Here is a 14,861-nt window from a genome sequence, read left to right as displayed (position 1 = left end):
GTTGTGAAGGAAGCAAGAGGTGCATTTGATGGCCCCATTTCACTAATCAATCCAACTTGTTAGCTTAACCTAGATCATTTTCAAAATTTAATATGAGAGCATGTCTAAGTTGATATTTGTTTGGTTAAGAGTCAAGGATTGAGAAGCATCCATTTTGCCAAATTTAGCCAAGGCATAGTCCTAAACTCATCTTTTATGTATTGTACCTTAAAAAAATTTGAATCTTGGTAGATAACATGATCAAGAAACATACCATCACTAAGGCTTTTTAGTTCCTGCCGATAGGCAGGATACTTATGCAATCGTTCGATTCAATTTTTTTTTCTGGGTTGGCCAATCACAATAGATAATTTTTTGCATTTCTAAAGTTCAAATTTAAGAACATATTTTTATAATTTAAATATTGTTATTTATCTCTTCTACTATTGGCTTATCTGAATAACAGTCATTGTATAAATTCATTTTTTTTTAATTTTTAAAGAAAATTAAATAATTTGGAGCTATCGAAAGTGATATAAAGTAGATAGATCAAAGTAAAGATTTTAACATTGATTACAAGTGCTGACACATATGTGTATATTAAATGCAAAGTCTGACAAAACCTTATCTGTCTGACTGTTCCAGCAATACATATTAAATGTAGGCCTTATCATCTGGCTGATTGAATGAATTTTATTAACACATGTATGTCCATTTAATTTATAAGAAATTTATTATTAGTTCCTCCTGTGCCGGCAGGATACAACGATGCAATTCTTATTTTGAGTTGTCCAATGAGAATAACGTATTTTTGAACTTTTCATATTTTTAGTTCTTGCCAATAGGTAGGATACTATCGCATCCATTAGATGCATATAATATTTTAAACTGTCCAATAAGCATGAAGTATTTTTTAAACTTTTTATCTTATGCTAATGTTTTCATATTTAAATGAATTAATAATTCAGATAAAACTATTTATTCTAATTATGATTGGTTAATGCCGCTGAATATTTTTTAATTATAATAATTTTATTAGTGTTTAAAAAACATTGCCGATGATTCCAGAAGGTTCGATGATTCTAGAACGATGTCTGATGATAAGGTGCACAACAGCTAAGAACCAGAGCCATGACTTTGACATTTTCTTGACAATGTATGTCAATTTACGCGAACGACCTGGGCATTAACCCATTCCCCTTCATCACTGGCCCGAAATCCAACCAGTGGAGCCACATCTTGCACAACACCCAATCGCTCAAGGGGACTCCATGCTTCAATAGCTTTAATGACGGCCTCGCTCTTACCTGCAAAAATAAATTCCGTAGCAATGGGGCCCGGAGCCACACAATTCACAGTAATCTTTGTGCCCCTCAATTCTTTGGCCAAAATCTTGGTCATGGTCTCCACGGTCGTCTTAGAGGCCGCATAAGCTGTGTATTCGGGCATTAGAGCCCCCACAAGTGAAGTAGTTATACTTATAATCCGCCCCCCGCTGCCACGCACCAGCCGCTTTGCCGCCTCTTTTGAACAGAGAAAAGCCCCTTTGCAGTTAATGTTAAAGGTTTTGTCCCAATCTTGTTCTGAAATCTCCGCCGGGGATGAATATTTGGTGTCCATTACACCTACATTGTTTACGATTATGTGGACTGGTCCAAACGCCTCCTCTACCTTGTTAAATATGTCGATCACTTGTGCAGGGTCGAAAATGTCGGCCTTGAAGGCAATTGCTGCTGTAACAGAGGCGTCAGAGTTTATTGTGGCCGCCACTTCCTTTGCCTTTTGTGGTTTTGAAGAGTAAATTAGTAGGATTTTGGCTCCTTTTAGGGCCAGGTGGATCGCGATCTCTTTTCCTATGCCCCCTGATGCGCCTGTCACAATGGCTACGCGCCCCTGCAGAGGTTGGGGTTTCCGCTCTTCGTTGGCCATGGCTGATGAGGTCAATTGTTTGATCTTTTCAATTGTAGTTTGATGTATTTATAATCGATTTGAGAGGAGGTGCAAATGTTAGCGCTAACGTTGATAGTGTAAATATAATATTTGAATTGATGCTTTGCTCTCGTCTTTGAATTGATGCTTTGCTCTCGTTTTTGAATTGATGCTTTGCTCTGGTCTTTGCCTGGTAAGCCTATTAATTTCATTTGTCATTGTATTATTATCGATAGATTGTACTTCTAATTATTGATATAGCATTGATAAACAATTATGATATTCTAATTCATAAAGTGCAACTAAATTATGAATTTAAGGAGATTGTGATGGTTTCCTCATTGGAAATGTGTGTGTGACGATTGTACTTCTAATTATTGAGATAACATGTTGATAAACTATTATGATATTCCGATTTATAATTTTTCAATTCATTTGACCAATCACGTTACATGATTTTAAAAATTTATTTGCTTTCCTATAGTTCCCAAATTTGTAAAGATTTTAATAATTTAAACTAAAATATTTACTTGTTTTTTTATTGGTTGAAACAGGTAACAGTAGTGAAGAAAAATAATAATTAAATTTTAAAATTTTATGTATTTAGTTGAATGTATTAATTGTGCGTAAAGATTAAAGGCAAAAAAAAATTGAACGAGATCTAAGAATGGTTGTAAAATTTTATGTATTTAGTTGAATGTATTAATTGTGCGTAAAGATTAAAGGCAAAAAAAAATCTAACGAGATCTAAGAATGGTTGTAGTTATCTTATCTCCTTTAATAAGAGGAAGTACAAGAAGTACAAAAATCTAAAAAATAAAATAAAGGGCATGTAGTGTAGTTAATTGCATATTGAATGCATGTCTAGAGCATTCTCGAACTATTGAGATGAAGAAAAGACATTTACGAAATAGTAAATGTTAGCTTTTAAACAATTACATATTAGTACCAAACATCATACCCAGAATTCCCGACCTGTTCAGGAATTCTCTATCCAATCACACTGAATACTGTCATACGCAGAATTTCCAACCTATTTCAATCACTATGAACTCGTGACTTATTCTTTGAATTGTGTTGATTTGTATTTTTATTTTTTCTTATGCTTCCTCTTTATTTCAAAGAGTTTTTTTCATTTCTTGAATTTTGTTGCATGAGCATCCAATTTCTAGAAAGTATGTAAAAAAACTTTGTTAGTTCCTACAAATAGAGTGATTTAAAAAAGAAACCCTAAATATGTCTTCCACTAAGCTCAAACTCTGCACACCTAATACAAGAGTTTTAATTTAAATTCTAAACTTAGCCAAAGTGTTTGCTCATGACTCACCTTCAAAAGCTCAAAAATCCCACTTCTGCAAATCTAGCAAGAAGGTGAATTCTTCTAGCTTGAAAGTTGAAAGACAAAATTAAAGCCCCTTTTAATCCATAGGTCCAAGGAAAAGAAACACCAGAAAATTATAATATCTTGCTCAAAGCCGTATCAATCCTTTCTTTCACTTGCCAAAATTTTTAGTTGCACAGGTATTTTTGACCGTTGTAATCAAATAGAGACTGGACTGGAGGGAATTTTCACCTCAATCTCCTGTCAGCAGCAAGGAATCCATTTTCAGTTTCTCTTCCTCACTGCATCCCCTCTCACCTTCGGCTTCTCTGTTTGCATTTACTGTGTCATCGACAAATATGTTTTACCCTAAGCATTGAGAAGTTGCATAGAAAATTGCTACAGTTGTCTTTAAAGGCTTTTGACAGCTATTTTTTTTCATACACGTGGTTTCTCAGGAAATTACCAACCCTCAAACATTTTCATTTAAAAAGAAACATACGAACAAATCAGGATACCTATTGAGGTAGGAATTAACTAGATAATGTTATTATATGTTTCTTTGGCAAATTTTGTACCATGAATGGGAAGGGATAAAGAATTACGATTTTGACGATCTATTTAATATTCTAATATTTCTTCCTTTTAAAATTTAATTTAATTATTTTTATTTTTATTATTATTTCATTATTAATATTAAATAATATTTTAACAGTTATCAAATAATTTTTCAAATATATTTTTTTAATTTTAATTATTTTTAAACAATTCTTATTTCTTCATTTTTTTTTAATTTTAAGTAATACAATTTTTATTTACAATATGTATGATTAAAAAATACTTTTAAAATAAATAAAAATAAAATTTTAAGAAAATAAGAATTGTTTGAAGAAAATTTAAAATTAAAATTATTTAAAAAAATGATCTATACCATATTATGTTTTTTTATGGCTTTATTTCAGTCTTCCCTCACATAAAGTGACAGTCCATGTTTTGTATATCGATTGCTCCACTTATAATTTGAGTGTTAAATTTACCTTCTAAATTTGTCACTTTTTGACTCTACTAAAATTGTCATAAATTTACTTTCTATTGAAATAATTATTGTTCTATGCATCCCCGTTGTGCACGAAACATTCAATGGACAGTGGAATAATATTTTATTATATTTATTCCTTGGTCATGCCTTGGTCAAAAATGATTCTTGCTATAAACTTGAAAATTAAAATTTGATTAAAGCATGCACTGAGGACGATATGCTTTGTCACTTAGGATTCCTAAAAACATAATAGTTTATTTGTTGCAAATAGATACATTTGCTTCCTGACATCTATCTTCTACTTTTATATTTTATAAAATTTAAAACTATTCTAAGAAATTACTAGTCATTTTATTTATTTAAAAGACAAATAGAATATACTTTAGAAATCCAATGTAGTTTGATTGACTACGCTGAAAACCCATGAAAACCCATGTTTCAGCTCTATTATTTCTATACAGAAAGTGTATTATTTCATTTGATGCCCTTTGTTTCCTAGATGGAGATCCCCAATCTTATAATGTTTTATCAACCATTACAAATAGATATTGTCATATCAATCGCAAATAATATCTGGGAAGATGGCTTCATTGATACACATTTTAGAGCTTTAACCAATTCTCTGTCATTTACAATAAGTTTTGGTTGAAATTTTATCCCTTATTTTTAGTTCCCTGGTTGTTTGTTTCTTTGATTCTCATTTAATTTTATTATAATTTTGAGAACAACTAGACATAATTAAAATAAATAATAATCACTACCAAAACAAAAAAGAAATCATGTCTTTGCCATAAGTATTATAACCAGAAAATATCAAATTTGTCTTTAAGATTAAATCTCCAGCTAATCATAGTTTTGACACTTTTTCAAACCATGAAATTTCTTCTTAATACATATTTATGCAAGCTATTTGTTACAAGAAATTAACCTTATCAACAACAATCACATTGGATTTGCTTCTTTAGATAGAACATTCTCTTCATGAAAAGTGATTGTGCTCATGTTTTATTTCATTCCTATATTAGTAGATATATTAGTGATTGTGCTAAATGATTTCTATGTTCAATGCGCTTCTTGTTGAAGTGTTCCATTATTTGTCTTCCTACCCCTTGCTCTATACCTCACTAAAGCCATTCAATTGCTTTGTTTTCTAATTCCATAATTACATAAAGGCAAGATGGTGAAATTTTTGCCATGGCCACATGTTTAAATTCAACAATGTAGTTGCTAGAAATTCCTCTAACATCTCCATGTATAAATAAGTATGGATTTTTCAAACATGTATCACTTCTTTCTAGCATAGTTACCGGATTAAATTTTCTCAATTAGTTTGCTAAAACTGAGGTGGTCAATTTTATAGCAGCTTGTATCAATAATTTGTAATTTGTATTTGTTGGCTTGTAAGTTCAAGTTTAACAATTGCTTGCTCTTCTATTTGGTATTTCTCTAACCTAAACAATATAAAACATTTTTGCCTTTATACTATGTATTAATTTTCTATCTATTTTTTAACTAGACGCAAGAAAAAGATGGTTTAGCATCCAAATGATTCAATTACGTTTGTCTCTATTTTTTATTTTTTTTACAGAAGACACAAGATATAATTCGTAGATCACAACATAATATAATTGTCTCAAACAACAGTTGAATGCAAAGGCATGCAAGTTTGTAACAATTAGCATGTATAACTTTGACAATTCTATGAGCTAGGAAAATTTATGTTATCTCCTCATAATAAATTGAATTTATGTATAATATACAACTCTAACATCTAATTTTATCAATGTATAATGTATTTAAGACTTGTTATTACATGATTATGAACATTGTCTTTTGCAATTAAACTTCAACACTAATCTAACTCACCTAGCAATCTGCAGAACTTGACGCTATGCGTCTCTTGTTTATAATTGTATTGATATAGTAAAATATAATTAAAATTTTGAAAAAAATCTCTCTTAAAAGAAATACTCATAATAAACTATCAAAACTATAATTTTTTTTTCTAATAATCTTTATAAACTCTGAAGGTGACACACTCAACCTGAAGAAGCCCACCATCAAATAAAGGCTAAGTGGAAAGAATTGATCTCCAACCTAAATTATAACACCCTGAAAAACAGCTTGGAAATGCGGGCAGGAGTAAATTAACTCCAGCTGTGAATTATTATTGTCGGCTTGTTGGAAATATTATTTCTATTAATAATAATGGATGACCTATAAAAAAAAGAAGCGAAAGAACAGAATCCCAGACCTTATCTTGCATTGCGTTTTGCCCAAGGGTTCTTTGGATTGAAGCCCTCGCTTTTGCAAATTGATTCAAACCACAGAAATTTACAGACTCTATAAACCCTAGAGCTCGAAGAAACACTGCCATGGCCTGTGTTACACCCCATCTGTGTGATCAGCCTGCGAGGAAGCGGTGGAAGCTGACATCGTCGTGGGATGTGCTTCCATCGGGTCATAAGGTATTTTTTTTGTTAATTCCATCTTTTTAAAATACTGATTCTTGTAGTTGCATCTTTATATTTTAGTGACTCACGCGCCCGCAAACTTGCACGAATTTTTTTCCATCCCAAGATTCTAATGTTCTTGGTTTCATGAGTAAATTTGTTTTTAAAATTTCACATTCTCATAATTGAATGATTAATTTGGTCAATTCTCAATGAATAAGGAGTTTTGGTTCTTGAAACGGAATGATATAAAAGGTCAATTTATTATTTTAGTGAGCAAACTTTTCAGTTCCTAGAATTTGTAGGATTTAATCGGTTAGTTTTCAAATCTAGTTAATGATTTTAAAAAATAATTCATTTCTCAGAATGTTGGGTTTGATTAGTTTTAATTTTTAATTTTAGCTAGAGATTTTCTTTTCTACCAATTCTCAGAATTATATGATTACTGATTAGTTGTCTATGGTAAAGCTCATCTCTTAGAATTATAGGTTAATTTGAAATTTTAAATGAGTGAAACTTTTCAATTCACAGATTTGTATGATGTAATTCAACTGGTGAAGTTTGAGGGTCTTGGAGTTGCAGGATGTGATTCCATTGGTGAAATTTTTCTTTAATGAGTTAATTGTTATCAATTCTCAGAGTTGTAATATTAACTGGTTAATTGACTAGCGAGGCATGGTTTTTAATTCTCAGAGTTCTAGGATTTAATTGTTTAATTTTGTAATGGGCGAGAGTTTTCAATTCTCAGAATTGTAGGATTTAATTGGTTCATTCAAATGGGCAAGAATATTAAATTGTCACAGATGTATGTCATAAGGGGTTAATTCTAATGAATGATTCTTCAGTTCTCAAGAGATATATTAATTCTCAGAATTGTAAGTTTCAATTGGTTGATTTTAATCATTGATTTTTTCTTAATAAATGGCATTGTGTAGGCTCAGGAAACCCTAGATTTTAGCGGGCAGGTTGTTGCAAACATAAAACAGGATGTGAATGCAGCAGAACCACCCCTTCTCTCTTTTTCTGTGAAATCTAAAGGAAATCAACAGCTTTCTCAATATTTATCTCCTCCACAGCGTCAAGATGACAAAGAAGGCCATTATGTGTTTGCTCTTGGAGATAATTTGACCTCTCGATGTAACAACTTATTTAATCGTGCACTCTTATTTTCTATTTGATTTTTTGCTACTGTAGATCTCCTGGCATTTTTGAAATTGAGGACTTAGGTTTTTTTTGGTTTCAACCTGATGAGCATTTCTTTCCTCTCCTGTGTCTTTTTTTTCTCTGCATTGTGCAGATAAAATACTCAGTAAAATGGGTCAAGGTAAATAACACGGTTTTGCTTGGCAGATTACAGACTTGTTAAATAATTTTATTATATGGTGCAATTTTGTGGCAATCTTGTTAGACATGTTTGGAACAACTGTATTGGAATTAAAAGTGGATACAGCATGGTCGCTTTCAAACATGCATCAGAATATTCAATGTGGAAATATCAAAGCTATTCCAATTTAAAATCTAAAGAGAAGCTAAAATGCACATGTTACAGGTGCATTCGGACAGGTCTTGGAATGTTGGGACAGGAAATCAAATGATATTGTAGCCATAAAAGTCACCCGTGGATTACAGAAGTTCCAAGAGGAAGCAATGATGGAAATTAATGTGCTCCATGAAGTTGGCAAGCACGATAAAACTGGCAAGCGGTATGATAAAACGTCTATTTCAAAGATACAAGTATATTTAGTCTTAATCATTGATTCATTATAATTATAATTTTTGAAAAACTGTATAATTAATTATATTATTGGAGTTGGCTTTTTTCATTTAGTTGTGTGCAAATGCGGGAGTGGTTTGAATATCGGAATCACACTTGTATTGTGAGTATTTTGGTATATTGCTTGATGTTTTGGGTTAGGCATATGGCACCTTGAGAGTCCTTAAATTGGTTCTTTTAAGTCATTGTTAGTGTCAGTACACAGCTGCTTTTCTTTTCCTTTGACCTGAAAAGATTTATTGGATGTATGCAACTGCTCTTAACAGGTTTTTGAGAAGCTTGGACCAAGCTTATATGATTATCTTAAAAAAAACAATTATCGCCCCTTTCCTATTGATCTTGTCCAAGAGATTGGAAGACAGCTTCTGGAATCAGTAGCATGTGCGTAGACAATACTTGAACTCAATTAATATCGTAGTTCTTTGTACATGATTAAGCTTGAGCTTCATTTGATAACTTTTCCTTCCTGCATTACAATTAGGATGTTAGATAATCCATTCCTTATTTTCCTGTTTATTATGTTGTCTTAAGGAAAAGGATATGCTAAGTTCTTTATTTAGATTGGTTAATCAATCATTTGCATTGATGAGTTAGGGCGCTAATAGTTGTAAATTTTTTTTTTAATCTAATATTGCGGTTTGCCAATGATATGTGGCAGATATGCATGATTTGAAACTTGTCCATACGGATTTAAAGCCTGAAAATATACTTTTTGTTTCTTCAGACTTTGTGAAGATTCGAGATTACAAGGTAGTTAATGAGGGATTGGAGTTAATTTTGATTGTTCTAGGTGACTTGTCTGTCCCCTATAATGATTAGTATATGGGGATTTATTGAGTGCAGAACATCTGAGTTTTTCTCAAAATGAATACTCACGTAGCTGCCTCTGATTTCCACTGTTACTAACATCTGCAAAGGGAACATGTTCTAATTGGCAATACTTTGGCTGTCTTCTCTCTGTAGAAGGGTTTAAAGAGGTCAGCACATAACAATTTCATGCATTTGCCACAATCGAGGGAAATAAAGTTAATAGATTTTGGAAGTGCGACATTTGAGGAAGAAGAGCATACAAGTGTTATCTCAACCAGGCATTGTCGAGCTCCTGAAGTTATTTTGGGTAAGAATGGGGTGGAAATAAAAACTCAAACGTGGAAAGTATGTAATTGAACAGTGTTACAAACCCATTATATCCATTGTCCAGTTCTATGATGTTAAAACCTTGGCCCTTCTTATGTTGATCACTGATAATTCTTAACAGGTCTTGAATGGAACTACCCTTGCGATATTTGGAGTGTGGGATGCATACTTGTGGAACTTTGCTCGGTAACTTATCATCATAAGAAGATTTTATTTGCATAATAAATATAAATCTGTCGTTTATTGATATTTATGGCATCCATTTTTTGAATGTTTAGGGAGAGACATTGTTTCAGACACATGAAGACTTGGAACACCTTGCAATGATGGAGAAAGTGTTTGGGCCATTGCCTAGAAACATGATAAAGAAAGCAGAGTATGTTTCCTGATTTTTGCATGAGGACTGTTACATAACTTTGGTTTCTTAGGTGCCATCTGGTCATATATTTCTTCACATGTTGATTTTATACTTTGGTTGTACTAAATCAAGAGTATCAAACACTATCCTGTGAACAGTGGTAGACATGCAAAATATTTTAGACATGGAAAACGGTTGGATTGGCCAGAAGGAGCATCTTCTAGCAGAAGCATTCGAGCAGTGAGGGAATTGTCAAGTTTAAAGGTATGCCCTTATCATTTTATTAAACAGGTGTACCTGGACATCACATAATTGGCTTGTCGAGAAGATTATGACTTTTAGGTGATAATGATATCATATTTGTGATTTCTTGCCGCAGAATTTGATCTTGCCTCATGTAGATCACTCAGTCGGTCTCCTTAATCTTATAGATTTGCTGCAATCTCTTCTAAAATTTGAGCCCATGGAACGACTGACAGCTCAAGAGGCTTTAAGACATCCTTTCTTTACAGGAGATTCTGTGAAAATGGAAAACATTCAATGCAATTTACAATGATCCGATAAAAAAATGGAAGTCCTTAAAGGGGAACACGTAATTGGCCGTGCAGTCACAGTGTTAAGTTGGCGAGCAGTCTTTCCAATCTTTGTTGACAGATGCCTTTTAGATGTCCAGTGTTTTCATGGTTGTAAATCTCGTTGTAAATATGTATAATACCATTCCTCAGAAGCAGAGGCAGAATTTGCTCCATTACAGGTTGCCTGCACATGGGATGCATTTGCTTGTGAATTAAAAAAAAAGCTTCCTCTACTTCAGACATTCTGATCTCAAATTGATCAAAATAAGTCCTAGATTGTCTGGCAGTTGGACCAGTTGGTGATCCTGTTAGCCTCGCATGATCAATGAATCAAGGATATTGATACCAATTTGCTGCTGAGCTGCAAAATATAGAAAAGTGAACATATTTAATGTCAAACACCTGGCATTTAATCCATGTATGTGTCGAAGCAAATTTTAGTTTAAAATCTTTCATCAAATTTCAAAGGAAATTTTGTGACCTCAAAATATTTGTATCTATTAAGCTTGAATTCGCTTGCAATTTCAAATGAAAAATTGGTATAGCACACTACTAAGCCACAGGGATTTTCTTTTAGCAACTGATGATGGTGAATGTAATATATAGCATGGGTGTGAATTTTTTTGTAATTATGGATTTTGAACTATAGTGATTATGGTAGCACAATTTTATTTTCGGAGTACTCAGTACACTAATATATTTGACATAAAAATTCAACACTGTTATTTAATTTCTTTATTTTATACATAACTGTAATAGCTTGGTTATAATCTATAATTAACAAGAAGAAAATTGAAGTTGATTATTTAATGTATCAAAAGCAAATTGCTGATAATCAAGTGACAAATGATAGTTGGTGGTCAGATAAATAACAAGGAAATGCCAGACAACTGAATTAAATATTCATGAAGATCAATTATTTATAATTTAGATTTCGATAGGATGCACATAAACTATAGTATTCTCATGTTTTATTCTTTCCAGGTTTAATGATTATGTTCATCAGACAAATTTCCTATTTCAATTGAATGAGATGGTATATTTAATGTATTCCTATATTGGAGAAGTTAGAAAAGAAGCTACACGGAGTATCAGATTCAAACATCATTGATGCTCCTTTAGATCATGCTTAATCTGTCAAATGAAACTTGTAGATAGACTTAAGATGTACGTGTATTTGTGTATTTGGTTTGAGTTTGAAAGAATTTAATTTGTTTTGCAAAGTTGACTAATTTTTGCTTCATCAAAAATTGTATCACAAAGCAAGAGTTTTATGCATAACCGGGTCATTGGACCCAAATTACTAAACCACAAGAAAGATGATTTGGCAACTCACTTCACATTTTGTAAGTGTTAACTGATGGAGGTGGTAAGTTTGTCGAATAGCTATGTCAAATACCTAAGAAATTAAATATCTTCTTTTGCCCAATTTTCTGCAGATAATGTGTGGAATGTTGGTGATACTGGACATTTGATGGCTGTGAACTTTAAAGGTCATCCATGGCTTGTATGTGTATTTGGGGAAGTACTGACTGCAATTGATGTGCTCTGTCAAGGTATGTAAAATTTCAAGCGGTATGATATGGCATCTCTGCTTGATAGCTTGAGTCTAAAAGTGTTAATTTTTTTAATATTTTCCTCAAGGCTGTATCTAAGAATTAGCCTTTTTCATTTTTATATTTCTCGCTATGGGTTAACAATCCTTTATCCTCATGAAACAAGTTGGAAATGCATGCTTTTGTTTTTTTATAATCTCTGAATAGAATCATATGCAATATTTTGTAATTTTTAAGAAGCGAGGACCAAACCTGTAAGATTAACCATAGAAACAATTTTAGCCTTTTTCATATTGATCTTGTATATTTTGTAGCTGGCATAAAGATAGAAAACAGAGACTCACAGGATATCGACCATTTTATTTAACACTTACAACAACTATGTTCTCACTGAAAAATAATGTAGAAAAATCCATAAGGTATGGTCAAAATGCTTCAGAGTATATATCTGTGTCTGTTGAATAAAGATTGGAGGCACTTACTAGGAGATCATCAAACAGTAGTTTGAGTCACTTGCTGGCAGGTCATTGATCATTTGTGAAGAGCATGGCCATAGATCAAACAAGATCTTTGTTAATATAATCGGTGATACACATGAAACATGCCAGGCGTGATCCACCAAGATGGCTGCTAAGGCTTCAACAATTGGCACCAACACCCTATAGATGTTGAGAGGATGTTTGACAATTGCAACAACTATCTTCCCTCTGAAATGGGATAGGAAAAAGCCACAAGCTACAACCAAATAATTTCATGGTTTAATGCTGTGTCTATTGAATAAATATCTTAGTCCTTTTTATGGTGGGGCATTGTTGACGTGTATTTTGTACACAATCAAACACAGAATAAAATACCCAAGGGTACCTTATCCTCTCTTGAATAAAGCCTCTAATTACTAAAGATGTCGCAAAAAATGATCAATCAGGATGACTCCAAGGTTCTTTGATGTAGGGGCTCTACGTGTGGATAAGCACCAGTGGTCGTTGTGAATGCTGTTTCATCAAGGAGGCCTTACGTTTCCGTACAGGAACATAATTTCCTAAAATTAACAAGTTCTCAAAAAAGGATCAAAAGATAAGGTTTGCAAGAGATGAATTCTAATCTAATCCTAGGAATGACTCAATGTAGGCTAGACTTGGTAAGATTCTACCAACTTCAGTATTGCCAAGGAATAACAACTCTACTGAAGTTGATGCGATCTTCTAAGGTGACTAATGATTTTTCAATTCATCAAGAATCATAGACACTACCATGAAGGTACATATCAATAGTTCAATGATGATTGAAGGTTTAAGCAATCCAAATATCTCTAGTTGACCACACAAGGCGTTCTTACAATCAGCAAGAAGCTAGTGGTTTGGAACGTAAATCTCACCAAAGATCAAACTCAACACTTAGTCCTTCAAATTCAAATACTACTTCGACCAAGAATGATTCAAGAAAGTAAGCAACCATGAAAGTAGCCACAAGAATTGCAATAAAACACCATAACTTCAATATTTTATTGATCTCAAAGCCAAAAATAGACAACAATTGCTCAAAATTCTTTCTTCAAAACTCAATCTTGCTACAAAATAACTTTCTTCTCTCCAAAAGCTCTAATTCTATTCTGCTATTCTCTATCTATATTCTAATTTTCTAATTGCTTTTACAAAATGAAATGCCAGGGCTTATATAGTGCCCTCAATACAATTCGATGGCTTAGATCAATTCGAGATCAATGGCCAAGATTTTACAATGAAAACCCTAATTAGGGTTTGTTACAACCATTACATTACATTTAATGCTTGACCAATGATAAAATTGTATTGCTTGGACACATGTCCTCTCTAGAAAATTCCACCAATGGATAGCTGGGGTAGGTACATCGGAGTTTGTGCCACCTTCCATGGGTTAGGTACATTGAATCTGGACATGCTGAGGTGGACCACACTGACTGGAGAAGTGATGACTAGGATGCCACCTCGTTTGACACTTGTAACTTAGTAAATATTCAACTTGATGTTGTTGAGAAGCTAGCTTTAATTAATTCATCTGGAACTATCTGCTTCTTCAACGAACCCTTGTTCTAACTTCTTGTGTCCTTGATGTGCAGGATGATTGTTGTACCTCGCCTTGGAATACTGGATTGGAGAAGTCGCCCTTGATGACGTTAGTCCAAAGAAGGCCGTCCTTGTCGATGCTAGGCTGGAGGAGGTCGCCTTTGTCCTTGCTTGATCGTCTTTGGAGGAGACCGTCCTTGATCTGGCTTGATTTTACAACTCCGGGATCTCCATTTGATGCCTACACAAAATATTAAAGTTAGTCTTTTGAGCATCAAACCTCAAAGCATGAAATTTAAGACCTTTCAACGGTAAAACTTAAGATATTAATTTGAAAAAAAGTCATGATAAATCAAGAACTACACATTTTCAAATTAATAATGAATGGAATTTGGATCTTCAAGACTTAGACTTTACAAAATTGCAATGGGATCATAATAAGTCTTGAATAAGAACTCAAAAAAAATGATTCTTCATACCTTCCCTTTGAGTATTTAAGTACAAAACCTTGAAAAATGAAGGAAGAGGACCGGATTTTGTTGGGCAAGATTTATAGTCCTTCCTTGGATGAAGTACCCCTCCTCTAGTTTGAAAAAGAATAAACTCCACTAGCCTCTTCAAAAATCTGGAAATTTGCCTTCAAATGTATTCAAAAAATCTGGAAATTATCCTCCAATCTAGCTAGAAATTCGCCTCTC

The 14,861-nt window shown here is 33.0% G+C and overlaps 2 protein-coding genes across 8 annotated transcripts in view; one reads left to right on the top strand and one right to left on the bottom strand.

The window, feature by feature from the left end:
* Nucleotides 1-1,021: 1,021 nt before the first annotated feature.
* LOC131876748 (short-chain type dehydrogenase/reductase-like) lies at nucleotides 1,022-1,908 on the bottom strand. The gene has a single exon (XM_059222220.1). The coding sequence runs from the start codon at nucleotides 1,906-1,908 to the stop codon at nucleotides 1,141-1,143; it is 768 nt and encodes a 255-aa protein (XP_059078203.1). The 3' UTR covers nucleotides 1,022-1,140.
* A 4,446-nt stretch (nucleotides 1,909-6,354) lies between these two features.
* Nucleotides 6,355-14,861, top strand: part of LOC131055018 (serine/threonine-protein kinase AFC2) — a 42,150-nt gene continuing 33,643 nt past the window's right edge. For 4 of the 7 annotated variants that reach the window (XR_009358282.1, XR_009358281.1, XR_009358280.1 and 1 more), the window contains exons 1-13: nucleotides 6,357-6,736; nucleotides 7,657-7,858; nucleotides 8,019-8,045; nucleotides 8,271-8,424; nucleotides 8,550-8,598; nucleotides 8,762-8,876; nucleotides 9,154-9,245; nucleotides 9,459-9,612; nucleotides 9,754-9,818; nucleotides 9,911-10,008; nucleotides 10,149-10,254; nucleotides 10,370-10,983; nucleotides 12,005-12,121. Coding sequence is in view for 3 of the 7 variants with exons in the window: in XM_057989624.2 (XP_057845607.2) it covers nucleotides 6,644-6,736; nucleotides 7,657-7,858; nucleotides 8,019-8,045; nucleotides 8,271-8,424; nucleotides 8,550-8,598; nucleotides 8,762-8,876; nucleotides 9,154-9,245; nucleotides 9,459-9,612; nucleotides 9,754-9,818; nucleotides 9,911-10,008; nucleotides 10,149-10,254; nucleotides 10,370-10,546 (1,332 nt within the window). In the remaining 4 variants the exon portion in view is untranslated. Of the gene's footprint in view, nucleotides 6,737-7,656; nucleotides 7,859-8,018; nucleotides 8,046-8,270; nucleotides 8,425-8,549; nucleotides 8,599-8,761; nucleotides 8,877-9,153; nucleotides 9,246-9,458; nucleotides 9,613-9,753; nucleotides 9,819-9,910; nucleotides 10,009-10,148; nucleotides 10,255-10,369; nucleotides 11,146-12,004; nucleotides 12,122-14,861 lie in introns of those variants that run through there. The other 3 variants (XM_057989625.2, XM_057989624.2, XM_057989626.2) reach the window with 3 other exon arrangements.

The sequence above is a fragment of the Cryptomeria japonica genome, chromosome 6 (genome assembly GCF_030272615.1).
Source record: "Cryptomeria japonica chromosome 6, Sugi_1.0, whole genome shotgun sequence".
Lineage (NCBI taxonomy): Eukaryota > Viridiplantae > Streptophyta > Pinopsida > Cupressales > Cupressaceae > Cryptomeria > Cryptomeria japonica.
The sequence above is the reverse complement of the archived record's forward strand: the minus strand, read 5'-3'. Positions and strand labels throughout refer to the sequence as shown.

Coding starts and splice junctions, on each gene's coding strand:
- LOC131876748 (XM_059222220.1), bottom strand. CDS start 1,908: ATGGCCAACGAAGAGCGGAAACCCCAACCTCTGCAGGGGCGCGTAGCC.